Source organism: Phoenix dactylifera, unplaced genomic scaffold (genome assembly GCF_009389715.1).
Source record: "Phoenix dactylifera cultivar Barhee BC4 unplaced genomic scaffold, palm_55x_up_171113_PBpolish2nd_filt_p 000664F, whole genome shotgun sequence".
Taxonomy (NCBI): Eukaryota; Viridiplantae; Streptophyta; class Magnoliopsida; order Arecales; family Arecaceae; genus Phoenix; species Phoenix dactylifera.
In genome coordinates this window covers 88,727-108,600 of record NW_024068051.1, presented here as the reverse complement: position 1 = coordinate 108,600, position 19,874 = coordinate 88,727, and the positions used below count along the sequence as shown (strand labels likewise).

At 38.6% G+C, this 19,874-nt stretch overlaps 1 protein-coding gene across 8 annotated transcripts; it reads left to right on the top strand.

Annotated features, from left to right (window-relative positions):
* Positions 1-3,226: 3,226 nt before the first annotated feature.
* LOC103720311 (uncharacterized WD repeat-containing protein C2A9.03-like) lies at positions 3,227-11,923 on the top strand. 8 transcript variants are annotated; one of them, XM_039119940.1, is made up of 11 exons: positions 3,231-3,485; positions 3,824-3,983; positions 4,067-4,234; positions 6,485-6,571; positions 8,158-8,247; positions 10,111-10,245; positions 10,328-10,438; positions 10,515-10,606; positions 10,695-10,800; positions 10,918-11,004; positions 11,100-11,923. In XM_039119940.1, the coding sequence occupies exons 5-11, from the start codon at positions 8,245-8,247 to the stop codon at positions 11,511-11,513; spliced, it is 948 nt and encodes a 315-aa protein (XP_038975868.1). In that variant the 5' UTR covers positions 3,231-3,485; positions 3,824-3,983; positions 4,067-4,234; positions 6,485-6,571; positions 8,158-8,244; the 3' UTR covers positions 11,514-11,923. The 8 variants fall into 8 exon arrangements, with proteins under 8 accessions (XP_008808177.2, XP_008808178.2, XP_038975863.1 ...); XM_039119937.1 differs by having other exon boundaries at positions 7,207-8,247; XM_039119939.1 differs by having other exon boundaries at positions 6,485-7,313.
* Positions 11,924-19,874: the final 7,951 nt, after the last annotated feature.

Below are 19,874 nucleotides of genomic sequence, written 5' to 3'. Positions count from 1 at the left end.
AATGCTTTCCGCGAACCAAACGAGCCCTACATTGACTCTTGAGCAAATGGAATGATATCATCCCATCAACAAGCATCCACAATATATATCATGAGGGATGTGGCTTGTAAGACTTACATGACAGACACAATTTTATATATTGCAATAGGCATAGGCCAATCAAATGCATTATGATAAGAAAAAGAGCTAGTGATATGATTAATTACCTAGCACCAATTTCTTGGAGATATGTAAACCTTATTTTAGTGGTAATTATCTTATTGATATTGCAAATATCAAAACCTCCTTGGTTAATTGGATCACATAGTTAATCTCCATCATGATGGCCTTAAGCACTTCAAGATGAAAATGTAAATTGATCAATAAGGCCTGTCAATACCATAATAGCTTAGCGAGAAAAAAACCTTGCATCATGTCTTAGATATTAGGTTTGAATAATCTATGTCCAGGTACTTGCTCGAACCCATAGTAACATTCAAATTAAGCATTAGCCTTTGTTTGACCCATGTTCTGTACCTTGAGCCTCTTGCCACAATCATGATAATGCAATATTCAAGACCTAGATAATTGTAATTAAAGGAGGATATTATTTCTTGAGTGCAACTCGACAAGGAAAGGAGTAGTTTTTGTGGAACGTCCTTTTCTAAAATTCTTTCTTTAAAGATGACAAAACATCTCATGGCAAGTATTTATATCTATTTTGTTTAGAAGAAAAAATATCTTATAAATCATTTTGTAAATTTTTCTTTATGTATATCTATATTATTTGGCCATGGGCCTCTTATGAGTCGACTTCTTCTCTTGTTTTTCCTTTTTTGAATAAAGGTGATTGATTACGAGGATTTTTTAGTGGTATGCTGCCTTTGCATTTCTCAAGATGGTGAAATTAGCTGTTTTAGATCGGCCTTTCGGGGGAGTGGGAGAAATTGATGAATTGTACAAATGATGCAATATGCCATATGAATTTCCTGGTGGGCTTAATTGGTTGAAAACTAAAAAACTTTACCTGCAATGGGACTAAGGTTGACAATGTTAGTGTTGAGTTGTCACTCCATGCACGAGTATTCTATATACGGATTCAGCCCGGAGATTAACTTATGGAAATCTGCATAGTCTGTCATCTTGTGCACAAATTCGGATGCACCATGAAGTGGCATATGGATAATTTTTTTTTTTTTCTGAAATAGGTGTATCATATATGGTGGGTACGAATATACCTAAAAAAATCAAAAAATAACAAATTCCGAAATGCAACGGGTAGTCCCCCTCCCCCAACCACAGAGCCTTTCCGAAATGGTTAGTCACATAGGATGCTATCTAATCTGCTACCCTGTTGGCCTTGCGATATACATACTTAGCCTGCAAGGCCATCCCACCCCTCACCATCGTCTGAATATCCCTAAAGAGCGGGGGGGGTAATCACCCACCCTTTCCATACTTTGCCGAATCCAGCTAATGACAGTAGCGAGTCGCCTTCGAGCACTAAGGTGCTCGCTTGTAGCACGTGTCAAGCATACCTTAGGCCAGTCTAAGCTGCCCTCAACTCCACCTCTGAAACAGGGGTATCGAAGATCTGGTACCAACCAGCCACAACCATTACGGAGTTCAGACCCCTAATGATGAAGCCCGCTTCTCCCCTGCTGCTGCCATCCAGTACACATCCGCTAAAATTAATCTCAAGAAAACTCGAGGGTGGGGGCTCCCAGGTGAAGACTAATGGGCGAGACTCTAAGAGCAAGAAAGAAATCCAGATATCCCGAGCTGTCAAAGTTCCTCCCAACATATATGACTAAGTAATCTGGCTCCGGACTCTCTCGACAATGAACCTTGGTGGGGGGTAGCCCTCATCAAATGTCCACGCATTTCTGTATAGTTGATCTGATACGCTATACATGCATATGGCCAAAGTGCAAGTCTTATCCCAGATGGCCCATAGACCCAGCCCACAGATTTAATAGGTGGGTGATTAGCGATCCCAGTGGAACGGGAATAACCAATCCGCATTCTAGGCGGTGGTCAGCGTACCAAATTCCCGATTAACCCCGGCGTTTACCGCGGCTCCCTCGCGACGGCGATTGATGCAAACCTCCTCTCACGGCGTTAACAGTGGCCCTCGGCATAGGTCGCGGGCCGTGCGACGTTATCACGAGCCGCGTGTCCCACACCTCTCTTAGAACAAGCCACGACATCCGGCCAGGTGGCAACCGGTGGTTCGCCGGCCCCATAACGCCGTGGCGGCCTTCACACGAGCCGGCAGAAACCGGTTGTGAAATCCCATGCGAGTCACCACAGAATGTAATTTTATAGGGCCATCGTCCAGGTACGGAAATAGAAGAGCCCATCAACAAAATCAGGCCACTTGATCATTGGACTTTAGGTGGACACTCTTTGATTGTACGGTCTAGATTGCTTCGATGAGTCTAAAATTAAGTATTCATGATGGACTGCACAGTTGTTTCCTGTATGAGACTCGCATCAAACCGACAGAATTAAATAATAATACTTTATTTACTGGAATATACTCACATGCGGTAACCTAACCTCCAATGCCGACCTCTCTTGGAAGTTGGAACATTCCGTCATAAATTGTGTTGCGTATTGCCTAGGGCGGTGATCCACCTGACGGTCCAATATAACGGCTGAAAAAATACGAGCTTCTTTCATTCGTTTGCAGATCACCGTCGGTACGTTTAACTGGAGTCTCCTTCTCGTGTCCTGACCCCTGAGCTTGGCCCTAAGCTCTGCGGTGAGAGTGTTTTAACATTGCCGCATGTGACGATAATCATCGTTCCGTTACGGCTTCAACCCGCTTCGTGAGCAATTACAGCTCACAACCAGTGGAAGGATAAACGCATAAGAGTTATATGAGGATTTCGATCTGCCGTCCGTCTGGCGGCGTCGAGCCATCACGTCAGCTCTTTATGCCGTCATTGTCAAGGAGAACTGACGCTCTGACGAGACGATCGGTGTACATGATCATGATCCCGTACATAATTTCTATGCGGGGGAAGTACGGAGACAGTGCCGACATCTAGCTTAACCAATTGGTATGCTCCACGCAAGAAACGAACATGCGAAGTAAAAGCAAAACAAAACAAGATCATGCAGTTTGGCGATGTGGCATCTTTTGATCAGATCTGCACGCTGCGATGACGTTCTGGGCTCCTACAGCGGATCATTCTCTCCAGGCTGCTCTCCCGCGTCTATAAACGGCCCATGGCTGGGGGGCTTCTCCGGCCCTCCTTCCGTCGATCGACATCGCGTTCCCATCTTTTTCTCTCGATTCATCTCCAAAGAACTCCAAGATTCCAAGCTCCTTTCTCGCCAAGCCAACGTCCGTTTCCCAAGCTGTCCGCCCCTTTTTCTCGTTGGTTATACTCTCTCTCTCTCCTCCATTCGATTCATTTCGCTCTCTTGGACTCGAAGCATCCAAGGAATCAATCTCGCTTTCGCTCAGCTTTCCACGTTTTCCCCACGAAAACAAGGTACGTGCCCTATTTTTGATGCGAAGGTCTGGGTTTTATCTCATTGAAATCGGTATCTTAACCTAAATTTATTGTAAATTTTACCTTTTTATACCCTTTTCTGTGTAAACAAACCATTTTTTGCTATTTGATTTATTCTTTATGCTTATGGAATCCACTTTTCTAAATTTTTTTGTCAGTTTTTAAATGAATTTAGTTCCATAATAATTTCAAAGCTATGTTGTTCGTGTATCTATTTTTCCATTCAATTTCTATCTTTTATCTTATTTTTTTTATTTGTCTATAGTTGGAATGAAATTTCTCCATCTTTAATTGATTGGCTTGTTCTTGAGGCGTAGCGAGATGGCGATGTATTTGGACAACGATTTGGAGTTCATGTTGGAGGGCTACATCGACATGCTTGAATTCGACGACGATGAAGACGACAATGATCCATTCGAAGTGATCGACCAGCAGCAAGAAAGATATGATTTTGACTTCGAAGGGGGCGATGACATGGTGCTCTCTTTTTCCCTCTTTTGTGATGGATTTGATGTGTTGATGAGAAAAGGATCTCATTTTTAGGGTGTTTGGCTGTTCAGGGAAGGCAGAGGAGTGACACCACGGCTTCCGAGGCTCGGAATGGGAAGGACATACAGGGGATACCGTGGGAGAGGCTTAGTTTTACGCGAGACCAGTACCGGGAGATGAGGTTGAAGCAGTACAAGAACTACGAGAACCTATTCCAATCTCGGGTCCAGCTGGAGAAGGTAAGCCTCGTCCAAAGTGCTTATTTTTGCATTCTTTTTTTGTTTATTTTGGATGAATTAGGTGTTTGACGTATTGGGAATGATTGATTATTCTTTTTAAAAAGAATAAAAAGGTCGGTGTAGTGAATGTTTGTTAGTATTTGGGACTGTTTAGGGGGGTGAATTTTCTGATTTGGGTTCACATTTGTTTCTTTGTTGAGGAAGGACCTAGTTTAATGGGCATACATTTGGTTATGGTTAATTTGATTCCTTTCTTGTAAAATGAAGTTATGGTGCAGCATTTCTATGATGGTTGTGGATGGATTCGGGAATAGTAGGGCCCCTACATAGAAGACATGGGATTTGTCCATTCAATGGCAATTATAATTACTTCAAACCTAATAACACAAACTGTTGGTCCAAAAGATGCAGGAAGGGGGGAGAGCAATCTTCTTATTATTTTTTCCCCTTTTTCTTCTCCACTTATCTAAGTAGAGTTCTTTGCCCCTTAGTATGACATGATTGGTGAAGAAGGGCAAATATATAGAGTTGGAACAGGGTTAAAGATTATGGCTATGTTAAGGCAAGTAGTTTGTTTTATCACATATCTTTTCTGGTAAAGACTTATGGAAGTCAAGAGGGCTCTTACGGTGTTGGGAGATGCTTGATAATAATTGTTGTTAGACAAGTATAATTGGCCCTTGCAAAGAAATTAAAAAAAGATCTTCCCTGTCCCTTATGTAAATGTGCACAGATGCAGGCAAAGAGAGGGAGATAGAGAATGCACCACATACAAATAGAGCAACTCTGGCTTGTTCACTTGCTCTGATGCAATACACCAAGCAGTCGTTCAAACAATTGCTTAGAAACTTAAGCAACTTGGCTAAATTCCCCTCTTTTTGTCCATCTTACTCCTTTAAGCTTCAAAAAGCAATTTTGTACATTATTCACTTTTGTTACTTGGAAGTTTTACTTCATAGTTACAATTTATTATTGGAATTTATCTTGTCCTGATCAACTACATCTTTTTTGTGAATAACATACAATTTGCTGCTCTTTATGATATTAGAAATTAATTCATGTATGCCATGTGCAAAAAGTTAAGGACTTGAGGCTAGGGTAGTGATAGGCAGTTCTCGTCAGGTCAAAAAACCCTGAACTCATACCTGATCCATTTATTTCATATGGAACCATGCCCAACCCGCCAACCCGATTAGAGCTTCATTTGGTAGTCATGTATAAGTGAAAACAAATGAGGGTCTTGAAGAGTGGATCTATGGTTCGTGTCCAAATAAAGTGAGGAGAGGAACTTAACATGGAGAAGGGTGTGATAAATTATGAACAAGATTTCCACTTTGATTTTTCTCCAGTATTTTTGTTCTGCCTCTCAACCTCATGTGCATGGCCTTCTTTATAATGTTAATTAAGCCTTGACTAGCTCTTGGTCTGCCACATAAATACCACTATACTTAAGACCTAGGACTGGGTTTTAAGGGCTTGTTCGCCCATAATTACCTGTCATGTCCAGGGCTGAAACCCAAATCCAATCAGTGTATGGTTGGTTTGGTATGGTCTTACCCAATTTTGACATTGTCATTTAAAAAGTAACAAAAAAGAAAAAAGAAAACTAGCTTTTTTTTTCAAGGAGGGATCAACTGATTAGTAGGTCCGAGTCAGCAGTTGCCATCCATAGCTTTAGGCCTTTGTTGCTGAAAATTTGTCTGCCTCACAATATCGACTTTCAACTCTCCTAACTTTGCTATCTTTAAAGTCCGGCATAATCTTAGCAGAAAATTTTTGTATACTTCTATTCTGTAGTATCTGCCTTTTTGCAAGAGGGTAGGCCCTAGACACATCGGCTAGGTTGCTCCATTGTGATTTGGGTGTCATAGGTTTGAAAGATGGAAACAACCTCTCCGCACGTGGAGGTAATGCTGCGTACCTCTGACCTTCCTCATAACCCATATTGGCAGGCCTCGAGCACTAAGATGCCCCTTTTTTATCTGCCTTCTTATATGCTTTTGTAGCATCCAGCTAATTATCTATATTAAGCTTTTGCATCCTTTTCAGTTTTATCTTTATTTCATTTTATGTTATGCACACATTTCTCGTAGTTCTGGTTGAAGTAATTATTTTAGTAGTCTTAATCTTAATTTAAGCTATTTTTAATGCTTCGCTATTATCTCTACTCCAGTTGAACTGTAATGTCTCTAATGATTTGTAAGAATTTACTTTTCATTGATGGTACTTCTACATGCACTCTCTGAGCAGGAATGCAAACAAGTGGAGAAGGGGAGCGGTTTCTATGATTTTCAATACAATACAAGGCATGTCAAGTCGTCAATTGTGCATTTCCAGGTACTTACTGATCTCCAATAGTTCTCCATTTCAATTGAAAGTCCAGAAGTTTGGGCTATGATTTGTTTACTAATTTTGTCAATTAAGAGGGTGCTTAACTGAGTAGTTCATCATGTGCTGATGGAATGCTTTTTGCCCATTGTTGTAATCAGCTAGTTACCTTAGATCTTTTGGAAGTTTCTAAGAAAGCTAAACTAATGAAATTGCAGAACTAAATCTGTAAATACAAAACTATAAAAAACAAAGACATGAGCCATGTTGATGGTGTATGATTGATAGCGAAAATCATTTAGATATTCTGAGATTCCAGGCAAAGTTGTGTTATTGTATTGTCAGAATGGTTGGGGCATGTCTATGACTAGCACTGTCAAAAAGTGCTGTTAAATAAAAAAAAATGAAGTCTGTTTACCTGTTGGATAAATACATATAAATATTTCTTCTTCAGTTTCTAAGGTGCCACCAATAAGAGATTCATGTAATCATTAGATTGTGAACAGGATCACGCTTCCTTTATATTTCAAATTTATTATGGACTTAATTTTATGATTGTATTTAACTAATGTGCCATTAACTCATAACTAGTGTCACATGCAGCATATCTTCACTCTTTTGGTTGGAATCTTCCAATTTTGCAGGTCATTGGTACATATATTTACATATTACATGGACATGTGATTTGACTATTAAATTTCTATCTTTAATGAAGTATTTAGCTTTTCGAGGACCATTGCGATTTAGGAAGGTAAGGAATTTAATTATTTATGTTTGAAATAATATTGAACAGATACAATATTTGTCAATATTTGTTTTTTATTTCTTAGTGGAGTTCTAGGTGCATGCACAAGGTATGCCTATAACCCTGATTTTATGTCATTCCTACTGGAACTTATATTTACCACTTGGCTTGAGAGCTATGGTTGTATCTGTTTGTGAACATTGGCCTTCATTGCTCAAAATGAGGTAAATTGCAGCAAACTTTACAGGAAAGACATGGAAAACTGGAAGAATATTTATCAGTTATTTGAATTCTGCTGGAGAACTTAGTTGGAAAGCATTGCATGCTACTTCAACCTGGAAACTCCTTTGGTTTCTTGTTGGTTTCCCCTGTATTTTCCATGTAATGTTGTTTTCCTTTTCCTGCTTTCGGACATTTTCTAAGCATTTTTCTACTTATCTAGGGCTTCCTACATTAGTTTCCCACAATGGCAGATGTTCTACACTATGATTTTTGTCTACCAACCAATATCTCTAGAGTACCTTGCTAATAATCTATTTAAATGGGTGCAATGTAGAATGTTTAATTTATGAATAGTGGATTGGCTTCTCTCTCTCTCTCTCTCTCTCTCTCTCTCTCTCTCTCTCTCTCTCTCTCTCGTTTAAGCAAGGACTGTTTCCCTCCTTACACTCACTACAAGAAAAATTTGAGGAGAAGAACATGTAACTTGTACTATGACTGTTGATTTCACAATGGGAGCAATTTATCTTATGTTTTATCTCATTCGATGTTGTCTGGTTCATGCTGTTCTGCTTCATTGAACTTTAACCATTTGATGTGACTGTTAACCCTCATGTCTAAAATTTAGCAGCGGACTGCCGTATAATTTGTTCTTTCAGCACTAAAGCAGGCGGAAGTGCTTTATGCGCAGCTGGCACAGTAAGAAGATCCTTTTGATATGGTATGATGGGATATATGTCTGTATCTAGCAGGCCCCCTCTATGAAAAATTGATGTTCCCTCTGTTTGTAGGCATGTTTGGGACATAAGAGGCCATATAACATTTTTTTCTGCAGGATTTTCAAGCCTTGCTGTTTGAACTTGGCTGATGCCATCTCTATTTTATGGATTTCTATAGTGTTTTACTTGATAAACTGACCATTGATGTCTATTTTTTGTATTCAATATTCAATAGATTTAATTATCTTCTGGTTTTTTCACTTTCATCCTACATGTCTGTGTCTTCTAAGTACATTTGCATTGTAATCTTCTTGGGCAGTCTTCACTGTGTTAGTTCCTTTCTATACTAGTTCCTTTCTCATGTATAGAATACTTGGTCATCTTTGGATAGTAGCTCATGCATTCATTTGAGGTGGATCAGTTAAATTAGTCACATGCGCTCTTACCTGGCATCTAATACTTTGGTATCAAGACTCCTTAAAAGATCACTGGCTAGTCAATCTTGTATGGTCATGAGAAGAATCTAAAATTACACTTAGCTAGGGGGATGCAGCCATCATTCTTGCTCCATTGTTGCAAATAATTTGGTTTCCCATGCATGCCGACTGCTGAGAAGATTATCAGTCTCTTAACATGCAAAACTATTTACAGGCAGTAACCTGGGTTTTGGATGATTATTTTCTTTTTTTAAAACCTTTACTAGTACTCGGAGCCATATGATAGATTTTTTTTGAGGTTTTTTTCTTGGGTCAGGTCATTCATATGAGTAGTATGTCTACTATCAATTTTGTTTATGTATCATACATATCTGGAATGTATATGAAATCATGAGAAACATGACCTTCATTTGGGTCATCTAAACTGCACAGTATTAATATAATGATTTTCTAAAATCCAGTTAATCTGCAACTCAGAATGCTTTTCTGGGTGCCTTTCAAGTTTTATGGAAAAGCGATTAGCTCTATACAACAATGTTTCACATGTAAAACTGTAGCACAATCCAGTTGTGCCTGTGTGGCATCAATCAGAAAGTAAGGAGTCCAGTTTGTGTTTATTTATTGGAAATTAGCTTGGTGTTCTTTTAGGCATGTTTGCGCATAATTGCCAAACTCTTTCATTGGCTTTCTCATTCTACTCCAGCAGAAATTTATTTTAATAACATTTACCTGATACTTACCTGGTACTAAATGCCTGTTTTCCAGGTTCCCAGTCCACATGTCCCTTTTGACTCATGACCCCGATGGTTGTGTTGTTCACTGACATTTTTAACTTGTCCGTCTTAAATTCCTCTTATGTTGGATCTTATGATCCTCAACTCTCTGTTTTTTGCATTCTCATAATACATACCGTTTTGGTCTAGCTGTTACATCTAAGAATGTCATGCACCTCGATCACAGTAAACATTTCTTCCTTTTAAAGATTAATTTATAGAGAAGAAAGAGAATATTCGCTCCTCATCTCACTACCATTAGATAGCACAGTAGATGGATCTAAATGGTGCTGTCTAAGTGAGATATATGCATACAAAACCAAGGTCAGAGTTGTACACACTAGGGCAGTCTTTGCGTCATGATGGTGCTAAACTCTTAGATAACCATAAATGAATAAGGCTTAACTATATATATATATATATATATATATATATATATATATAAGATAATGGTTTATGCTTATTGAAACAATGTAACTTGTTAACTCTGTTGTCGGAGTGATACTTCTAAAACATTACAAAAATGCCATAGTAACACCAATTCGTATTGAAGTTATGGTGGACTCTAGAACTTCGAATGTTATTTTGTAATGGAAGTTGCGTTCTTCTCATGCAGCTTGTAGTGATTTGTCGGACAATTGGGGTTTTTTTGTAGTTGAGGAATCTACTGTGGGCAACCACGAAGCATGACGTCTACATGATGCAGAACTACTCAGTTATGCACTGGTCATCTTTGCGCCAGAGAAGCAAGGAAGTACTCAATGTAGCTGGACAGATTGCACCAACCAAGGTTCTCTTTCTATGCTAGATTTCATATTCATTAATATTTTTCTGTTTGTTACATCACTGAATTATACTTGGCTGCCGTACAGCGAAGTCGTGGATCTTCAGTTCAGCCTGTTTCAAGGGTACAGGTCAGCACAATGGCTGTAAAAGATAACTTAATGGTTGCTGGTGGTTTCCAAGGGGAGCTCATATGTAAGGTGAGATGACTTTGCCCGAGGCTATAAATTTTCAAGTTTATAGACCAATGTCCTCAAGTTTAGGTCTCCATTTCAGTACCTGAATCAACCTGGAGTGGTCTTCAGTACAAAAGTAACTAATGATGAGAATGCCATCACCAATGCAGTGGAGATCTATCAAACCTCTAAGTAAGAAATAGTATACTTGTCAACTTGTGGTGCTTTAGCTCTTGCATTAATATTTCTGCAGAATGCCATCTAATTAATCATCCTACAGTGGTTCCACCCATTTGATGACCGCTAACAATGACTGCCTTGTGAGGGCCTTTGACACTGAGAACTTCACCTTGCTCAGTCAATTTCCATTTTCTTGGTCTGTGAATGTGAGTGTCATTGATTACCAGTTGAACTCTCTTAATTCTGTTTGTTGTTAATAACTTGCTAATCTTGATTCTGAACCTCTCTTTTGCTATTTTGATGTAACTCATTGCTCTCTACAGAGTACTTCCGTTAGCCCTAATGGCAAGCTTCTTGCTGTTCTTGGGGACAGCGTAGACTGTCTTATAGCAGATTCCAAGTCAGGAAAAGTAAGCGTTGTTTCTATATTTCTGATTTCATGATGTGTATGGTAATCATTTCCCAGCCTCATCCTTTGGTTTTCTATTATGGTATCATTGTTTAGGTAATTGGAAATCTCAAGGGACACTTGGATTATTCCTTTGCATCAGCTTGGCATCCAGATGGACATATCCTGGCTACAGGGAACCAAGACACGACCTGCCGGTTATGGGATGTGAGAAATCTATCAGAGTCCTTTGCTGTACTTAAGGGGAGGATGGGCGCAATCCGGGGCGTCAAATTCTCTGCAGATGGCCGTTTCATGGCCATGGCTGAGCCAGCTGATTTTGTTCACATACATGATGCGAGGGCTGATTACTGCAAAGCCCAGGAGATCGATCTTTTTGGGGAGATTGCTGGCATGTCTTTTAGCCCTGATACTGAGGCTTTCTTTGTGAGCACAGCAGACCGCACCTATGGGAGCCTGTTGGAGTTCAGCAGGAGGCATCATTATCAATATACGGATTGTTTCCTGTGATTGAGAGAAGGCTTGATTGGTAGTTTTCCCCTGCGGACCGATGAGCTATATTTATCAGGTCAAAAGAAACGGGGATAGTAGATGTGTCACTGGAATTCTTCTATGGTTTTGGGAGAGATTTTGATAATTGATCTTATAGAAGGTGGTTTTCATTTCCTAAATGCTGCATAGGAAAAGTTTGGAAAGTGATCTTCCTTCTTGTACAGGAGTTGTGGTTAATAGGTTTCTGTAGTCGTGTAAAGTGGTTGGTGTTCATCTGGAGGACATCTTGTTTTAAATTGGATCCTCCCCACTTTTTTTATTCTTCCATATATGACTCTCTTTTCTACACTATTTGTTACAGAAGCTACTTGTACTTACAAAATTTTGGATGTGTATATCTATAGCTCTACAGAGTTGTCAGCTCACAACCTGTCTGAAATTATTGGTGCTTTAGGGTTCTGTTAACTGGCCATATTGTTTACGGTGCATTTTGGTCTGGCTTTACTTAAAAGTGTTTTAACTAGCATTCTGATAAATGAGATCAAGTTGCGTTTGTGGGCATATTCTAATTTAGTCAGCATATTTCATTTGGACAAGAAAATGGAATATAGTTCATATGATCTCGGTTCCAGCGTCTTGCAATGAGGTACATTAGTCTAAACATCATTGCGTTGCTTATCGCATTGATGTTTCGCAATGTAATTCATAACATGCAATCTTCTTTTAGATTTTTTTTTAAATGTCCTCACTAATTTGGCCAAGACATTTAGGGATATAAAAGAGTTCACATGATCTTGGTTTTTTCAGATGTTTTGGGAGAGGTAGTTAAACTGTTTACATATGTTGCATCATTGGAACTTTAATTATTCTAAGGAATGGGATTATTTGGAACTCTTATTAATCCATGGAGTACTGGGGACTTTGGGAATCAAATTTAAACAGTAGCATTTCAAGAGCCAAGACCAACTCATGTAGGTTGGTATTGATATCTGAAAGTGCGTCAAATTTCGGTGATGAGTCGTCTAGCTCAAGAATTTTCTATGACTAGTAAAACATGCAGTCTTTTCTCAGAAACTCGGGTGGTCAACCAAAATCATAGTTATAAATAATGGTGTCTTATAATGGTCGTTATCGAGGGAAATAATGCAGAAAAATATATAAGGGCTGTTATCTTTTTGTTATAAAACTGTTATAAGACAAAATAATGGCTAGTATTTTCCCATTATTTCTTTTACACTTTCTTCTTAATAAAATAATATTTACTTCAAATTATCGATTTTTCTCCCAAAATTCTCTTCAAAAAGTGATTGAACAGTTGAATAATCTGTTTCAATGTGACAAACGCGTTATTTCAAATTATGATACAAATAACTTCACCCGTCAGCATCATGAATGCCATCATTATTGGTTACAATAACTTGCTCTAATGGAAAAGACTGACAGAGATTTGAATAAATTACCTGTCAACAGAGTAAGGCTTCAAACTGCTAGAGCTAAGCCCCAGTCATCCAAGTTGTAGACCAATTTAAAAGCAACAAGGAACGTTCGTGGCTGTTGAGGTTTGTCAGATTTCCTCCTTTTGTGTTTGCCTTATCCGACAGGTCAGGCAATAGGAAATTATCATTAACTGCTTCTCATATGTTTTAATCGCTGAGGTTGACAGCATTTCAGCAGCCTCCTTTAATTTAGCTGTGAAGAGGCACTTCTGCCATGGAATTAGATGTCATTGATTTTTCAGAAACCAAAAACTTGAAATCGCCTGTAAATTTCTGAACTTTTCTTAGTTTCGAACCTTTTGTTTGACTAGCTTCTGGCAAAATTTCACCCACGTCCCATGAAATCAGTTAAATGCATGCATATTAACTAATCTACTGGCAAAGGAAATTTAAAGAGATTCTAAAGATATGCTTCGTTTGTTAGTTTTTAAATATAATTTTTTTTTGAATGCATACGACATAATACTTGAAAGAGATCTATATGGATGATGATCATCATTTTAAAGATCGTAAATGCTATTTTTTTTTCATTGTAATATCCTGATGAATTGTTCGGATTCTTTAAATAATATATCTTGATTTAATTATAAGGCTATGCATTGAGATAGATCTTAAATACGTATACAAGATCAAAAAATTCAAATAAAAATTTTTTAGCCAACTTTTTTTTGATAAGGTTCTAGATTGTTACAAGTATGGTTACAATTAACATATGGTTAGTAAATCAGGATACCGATGGGTGACAAGGGTCAACCTGCAGCTAGGCTGATTTCATCTTGTTCTGAGTGAATCCATGGGTCGAGCATGTAATTTTATTCTCGAATAAAGTTGGAATAATTCTATCATCTATAATTTCATGCAACTTTTTAGGGTTTCCAAAACAAATCCAATTATGACATGTGCAACCAAGGGAAACTTATGTTTTTGCTAGTGTGTGATGCTCGCTTATGCTGTTCGAAATCAAAATTCTTGGTCAAATACATACCAAATTCATTGCATGGCATTGTGCAAGAGATTTTTTTTTTTTAATTGTATATTTTTTTAATATACCTCTAAAACCCACTACTGTTGGTGATGCAAACTCATGGGCCCTATGTACCCCTCAAAATAATTGCATACATAGAAAGATGTTAGTTGCATTGTCACACAACTGACATGCAGCAAGTTTTTTCTTTTCTTTTCTCCACTTAAACTAAACTAGAAGGAAGTAAAAAGTCAAAAAAAAGAAAGCAGGACAAGCATGCATGTGCAACTGCCCCTCCCTTTCTTTAAAGCCTCACGCGGTGTGTAATTTTTTCTTCTTGATAAACAAAACAATTGGATAAATATTGGTAAGTTAGAAGAGTCGAATGAGATTTTTCCATGTCATTATCAATACCTTTGGGAGGAAGGAAAGAAGGAAGGAAGAAAGGAAGGAGTCCCTGCACTAAGGGCAACGGCACCCCTGGATAAGAAAAGGAAATTTCTTTCCCTTCTTGAAAATATGCAGCACTAATATCCCTCCAAGTGTGGGACTCCTTGCAGGGAGTATAGTTAAATGCGTCAGCTTGACTGACTAGGAGTAATTTTAAGTTTTCAATGACCTTGACCACAATCAATGGTAGAGCCATGTTTTTTTTTTGTCTAGAGGCACCTTATACTGCATTAAAATACATATTAGCCATGCCATATATGATTTATATTACAATTTTAAGCATTCACTATATATTTACTTAGAGTCATCTCGCAAGACTAGTTTGATGACTTGTATAACAAATCAAAGTTTATATTCTCCCTAGCAAGGGATTGGAATCTGTTTTTTATTTTATTTTATTTTATTTTATTTTTTTACATCAGGGGCTTATGCAGGACGGATATGAATGCGGCCAACAAAATTAGAAAGCAAAATACTAAATAGCACCGGCCCATGGTCTGTCCAGATGAAGCCTCTAGAATGGTGAGCGCAAAAAAAGCCACCCAGTCTGCCGCACCATTCGCCTCCTGATAGATGTGCATAGCCTGATGGGAGGCGCACTCCTTTAATAATCTATGAATGTCGTGGAGCAGCGGCCGATTTTCAACTAAGCGGCCTCGACCTCGGATCCACTCGATTACCGTAGCTAAGTTTCCTTCGAGAAGGAGGCAGTCCGCGCCCAGTATCCACTTCGCAAAGAAGACACCCTCTTAGTCTGCTCGAAGCTCGGCGCACACCACTAACGAGTCAAAGATCCGCCGAGCTCCTGCCGCTGCCAGCCTGGCGTCATGGTCTCTGATGACGAACCCCACACCATCGCCTCGTCCATCCTCGGCGATAGCTGCCATCGAAGTTCACCTTAAAGAAGTTAGGGGATGGAACACCTGGAATCTCTCTTTAACAAACAAACGTAATTCCATATAAGATATCAAGAGCTTGGGATGAAAATATTTGAGTGCTTGCCACCAAGGTGATAGCCTGGTGGTAAGAGGACGATAATTCCGTTCAAGTTGCCTGGGTTCGAAACGCGCGGACGTCGATTAAATTCGGGAATCGGATGCCCCACGTCCGGACGGGTTGTTGGCAGTTATGCTTTCCTTCCACCTGTACCTGGGTGGTGCAAGGTGTAACGTACTTACCTTCGGATGGAGAGAGTATAAGTAAAATAGTGTCTACCCGCATGGAACATGACGGAGATGCAGTGGGGGCTGCTATGCAGGGGTAGACTGATCCTTTCCTCCCCCAACCCTTTTTCTTAAGCAAAAAAAATAAATAAATATTTGAAGTGCTTTGAAAATTGTGCAAGATACGATCCATTAGTTGGTATCGGCCGTATCGCCAATGAGAGAGACAGAGAGAAGAAAATTGAAGGACAGGCATGCACGTGCTGCTGCTCCGCTCTTTCTTGCGAGTCTTCAAAAAAAAAATAACAAACAACAAAAAGTGCCCACGCGGTCTGAACGCGTAGCAGATTCCACTCCAAGACGACAACGACGACGACGCCGCAAACAACCGCAATTTATTGCACCCACGTGTCACCCAGTGCGTTCCACGATGGAAACGCCGTCCCGCCTTCTCCCCGCCGTCACGTGCCGTCCGCTCCCTCGTTTGATTTCACCCTTTTGATCTCAATCACACGGCCACTGATTTGAGGCTTTCCGCGGGAAATCCGTTAGATGTCACGACGACGGCGGCGGTGGGAAGGGGTTTGAGGCTTAACAGATCACCTCCTTTTTTGCCCAATTGGCTGTGACCATGGGTTAGATTGCTAACCTTGGAGTAGGGTTTGACGGTGTCTAGATTCAGTTGATGAGCGCCGTAACAGCTTGGTTTGCGTATTAAATTCTTTCCATCTTGCTTCGGGGCGAGGGAAGTTGTAGCCGACATCAAGAATGTTAGTTTATTACCAAACGGACGTTAAATCTCCGTAGAAGCCGATACGTGGAGAGATATTTTGGGACCAACACTCCTTGCTAGCGACCACATGGAGATGCAGCCTCATATGGCCTTTATTTCACAATTAATTAATATATATAAAAAGTAGATGAAGTATTAAATTTATTCTATTTTTCATATGAGTCATTATTTTATGGCTAAATAATTAGATCAATTTAGTATTATTTAATTATTTTTAATTTGTTCAAAATAGTATAGCATTAAGAGTAGATTGATTGGTTTTGCTTAGACCTAATAAAACTATGTTTATTGAAGTGATATATTTTCATTCGAAGAAAACAAGGAACTAGCGCCAAATTCATCAGGAACTGTTTTTATTTTTGGAGGAAAGATTCCTTCTTCTGTATGTCCTTCACAGCCCTCTCCGATCTTTACTTTCTTTTGTTTTTGCTTGGATCTAGGTCTGCTCGCTTGACCTTCTTGATAATTTTGGCATTACAAGCAAAATTATATGTATTTTTTTTAAATCGATTTTTAGTAACTATTATTCGATATATCATATAATGTATAGCTTTATTAAATAAGCTACTTTAGATAAATACTAATAAGTTAATTTCTTTTGGATTATTTAAGAAAAAAAAAAACTCCCATCAAATTGTAGCTCATAGTTTGCCTGTCATACATAAAATCTATACCTATTACCTAATTTTACGTTGTTACTTATGAAAATGAATGAAAAAACTAGTGGATCAATCCTTCTCTTGTAGCCTAATGCAAAACAATTGATTTCATCTCATCTTGCATATTTCCTGCTAAAGATTAATTGAATTGGACTGGATCAGGCTGAATATAGTGGAATTAAAAACTAGACCGGGCTCTGTCCGGTTCATTGTCCAGCTAGGTTTACATTCATCAAGGATAGATCCAACTCACGGCCGTTACATGTTATTACCAAGCTTACAGCTGTTTTAACGCCCAATGCTGACACGAATGTACTAAACTAAACCAGGAAAGATATAAAAAAAAGTAGAAGAAAACCTGGGGTCAGGGGAATGGGGTCATGGTGGGACAAACCGAGGGGGAAAGGAATCATGGTGGCGTGGAAAGAAAGGGAAAAGGCCTCCGATTGGTTTTCGTAAAATCCAAGGCCTCCTTCCCACGCGCCGCAATCCAAGAACGCTCGTCTTCACACCTCCTTGGCCCCTTCTTTCTTTCTATTAGCTTGACTGCTTGAGTCCCCTATTTAATCATAACTTAAACCACCCTTCAACACTCTATATAGACCACCATTGATTAGGTAATCAACCCCCTACTTCCTTTCTTAATTATTCTTCATCTTTCTTCTAAGAATTGTTATTATCTTATTATCTTGGTATAACAATGGCTACTTATTATAATTGTCATTGTTATTAACCGTATTAGCTACGAGGCCTCAACTTATTGCTCCTTGCCTCATCTTATAGAAAAATTAAGAGTGCCAATGAGCTAAGTAGCTAATTTGACCCTCGATTTAACTTAATTGTTTAAAATATCGAGCTCAAGTAGTCGAACAATTTTCGAAGTTGAGCTCAAGTGCTAAAATATTCCCAAATTGCATATAATATTATATATTATTTTAATTATTTTTAACTTATAATTAAGGTTTAAATTTGAGCTACGATTTGATTGATATTCGAATTAAGTAGATATTAAATATTATTTTTTTTATTTTTTTATCAAGTCGAACTTGAGTTTCGATATAAAAGCTCGATCAATCTCGAATTAAATTTCGAGCCCGAGTATTTTGAATTAAGTAGTCGAGTTCAAGCCACTAGCTATTCGGCGCGGCATGATTACACCACTAAAATAAAAAAATAGAATAAAGTAATAATATCTCTTACATATAAAATAAAATGGGAATGGCTTGAGCCGTGCGTTACGTGGATCAGCGGCAGGAGCCGTTTAAGAAGGCTCGCGTGCTCCTCGTAAATCCAAATTCACATGCAGCGCGTGCATGACTTCAAAGCTGAGATGGTGCACGAGAACGGTAAGCGGGTAGCTCCTCTGAAATTTCTGCACGTTGACTGAGAAATTTCTTCGTGTGACAACGGATGCACAAGATATCGGTCCATGTCCTTTGCAACTCCAGCTGTGGTTTCGCAGTATGTGGCTTTTGACAAGAGCGAAAGGACACCAATGGAGACATCTGGCAACAAGTGAAAAAGCCTCATGAATCTTGTTTGGGAGTTCAAAAGCTTTAGCATTAGTAGAAATAGATAGGTTGACGAAAGACTGTAATTGGTGAGATGAGTAATCACCAATACTTCGCCTTTTAATCCGAATGATACCATCTGCAAAATAGCTTGGTGCAGTACAAGTTTGGTGTTTGTGCTATATTGGCACCTTCCTACTTATCCATTACACTATCTTTAGTTTAAGCAGTCACGAAATCGTATATACACGATAGAGTGTATACTAAATTTGATGAAACAGGTGAAACATGAGCTGATGGTTCAGTAAGTCTCTTCTTAACTTACAGTATCACATGATAACTAGCTGAAGAGAACTGACGAATTTGACACAATCTCACTTACATCAATGTTAGCTACCTCTTTTGATTAATTCATGACTGTGAAATGGCACCCAAGAACTTGAAAGCGGCAACAAAGCTGTTAAGAGACATGTGACCGAACGAATGAAGCACAAGCTTAAATTATATGGTCCTCTCACGCCTCTTCTTCCCAACTTTCTCACATCTAAGAAGCTTTTTCAAAGGCTCTCATGTCTCTTGCGTAGAACCTCTTCATGGCCGCTTTGAAGCCATCAATCACCTCAGTTCTTACCTTAAGCCACGTCCACAAACATCAACATCGATCCCCAAGGATCTTTTTAGCACCTAATCCGAACCAGACACCAAAGTGGCGTCCTCTGCATCCCCCATTCAACCCGTTCTCATTATCTTTATTGTTAAAAACTCATCGTGACGTTGCCACGTCACTTTCAGGATTTGACAAATCATGTCGATATTGATAATTATGCATCCAAGTTTTTCAACATATAAACCCTAAATTTACCTTCAGTTATGCATGCATAAAGCCTTTGATTTAAAATTTACAATTATAATTTATTTACATTTTAATTACCACACACTCAAGTCCCATTTCATGATGGAAATAGAAATTAGAAAAGGAAAAAGCTGTATTTTAATTATTATTTTAAACAAGAATATTTTTTTATTATTTTAATTATTATTCAGTTTTCTCTCTCTCACACACACATATGTCACAAAACTGGGAAGACTAATTAGAAAGATGCATATAGAGACAGTAAATTTTGCTAGAACAACTAAAATTGTTGAAAATATATTCTAGATCCTTATCAAGCTTACATATACAGTAAAGCAAGAAGGAAATTAATATCTTTTAGTGTTTATGAGTTTTTTTTTTGTTTCAATCTTTTTATGCAAAATTTGACCCCTCATGAAAGAAAAAAAAAAGTCAGATCTTATTTTTTAATAACTTATACTTTACGATCAAATAAATACATAATAAAATT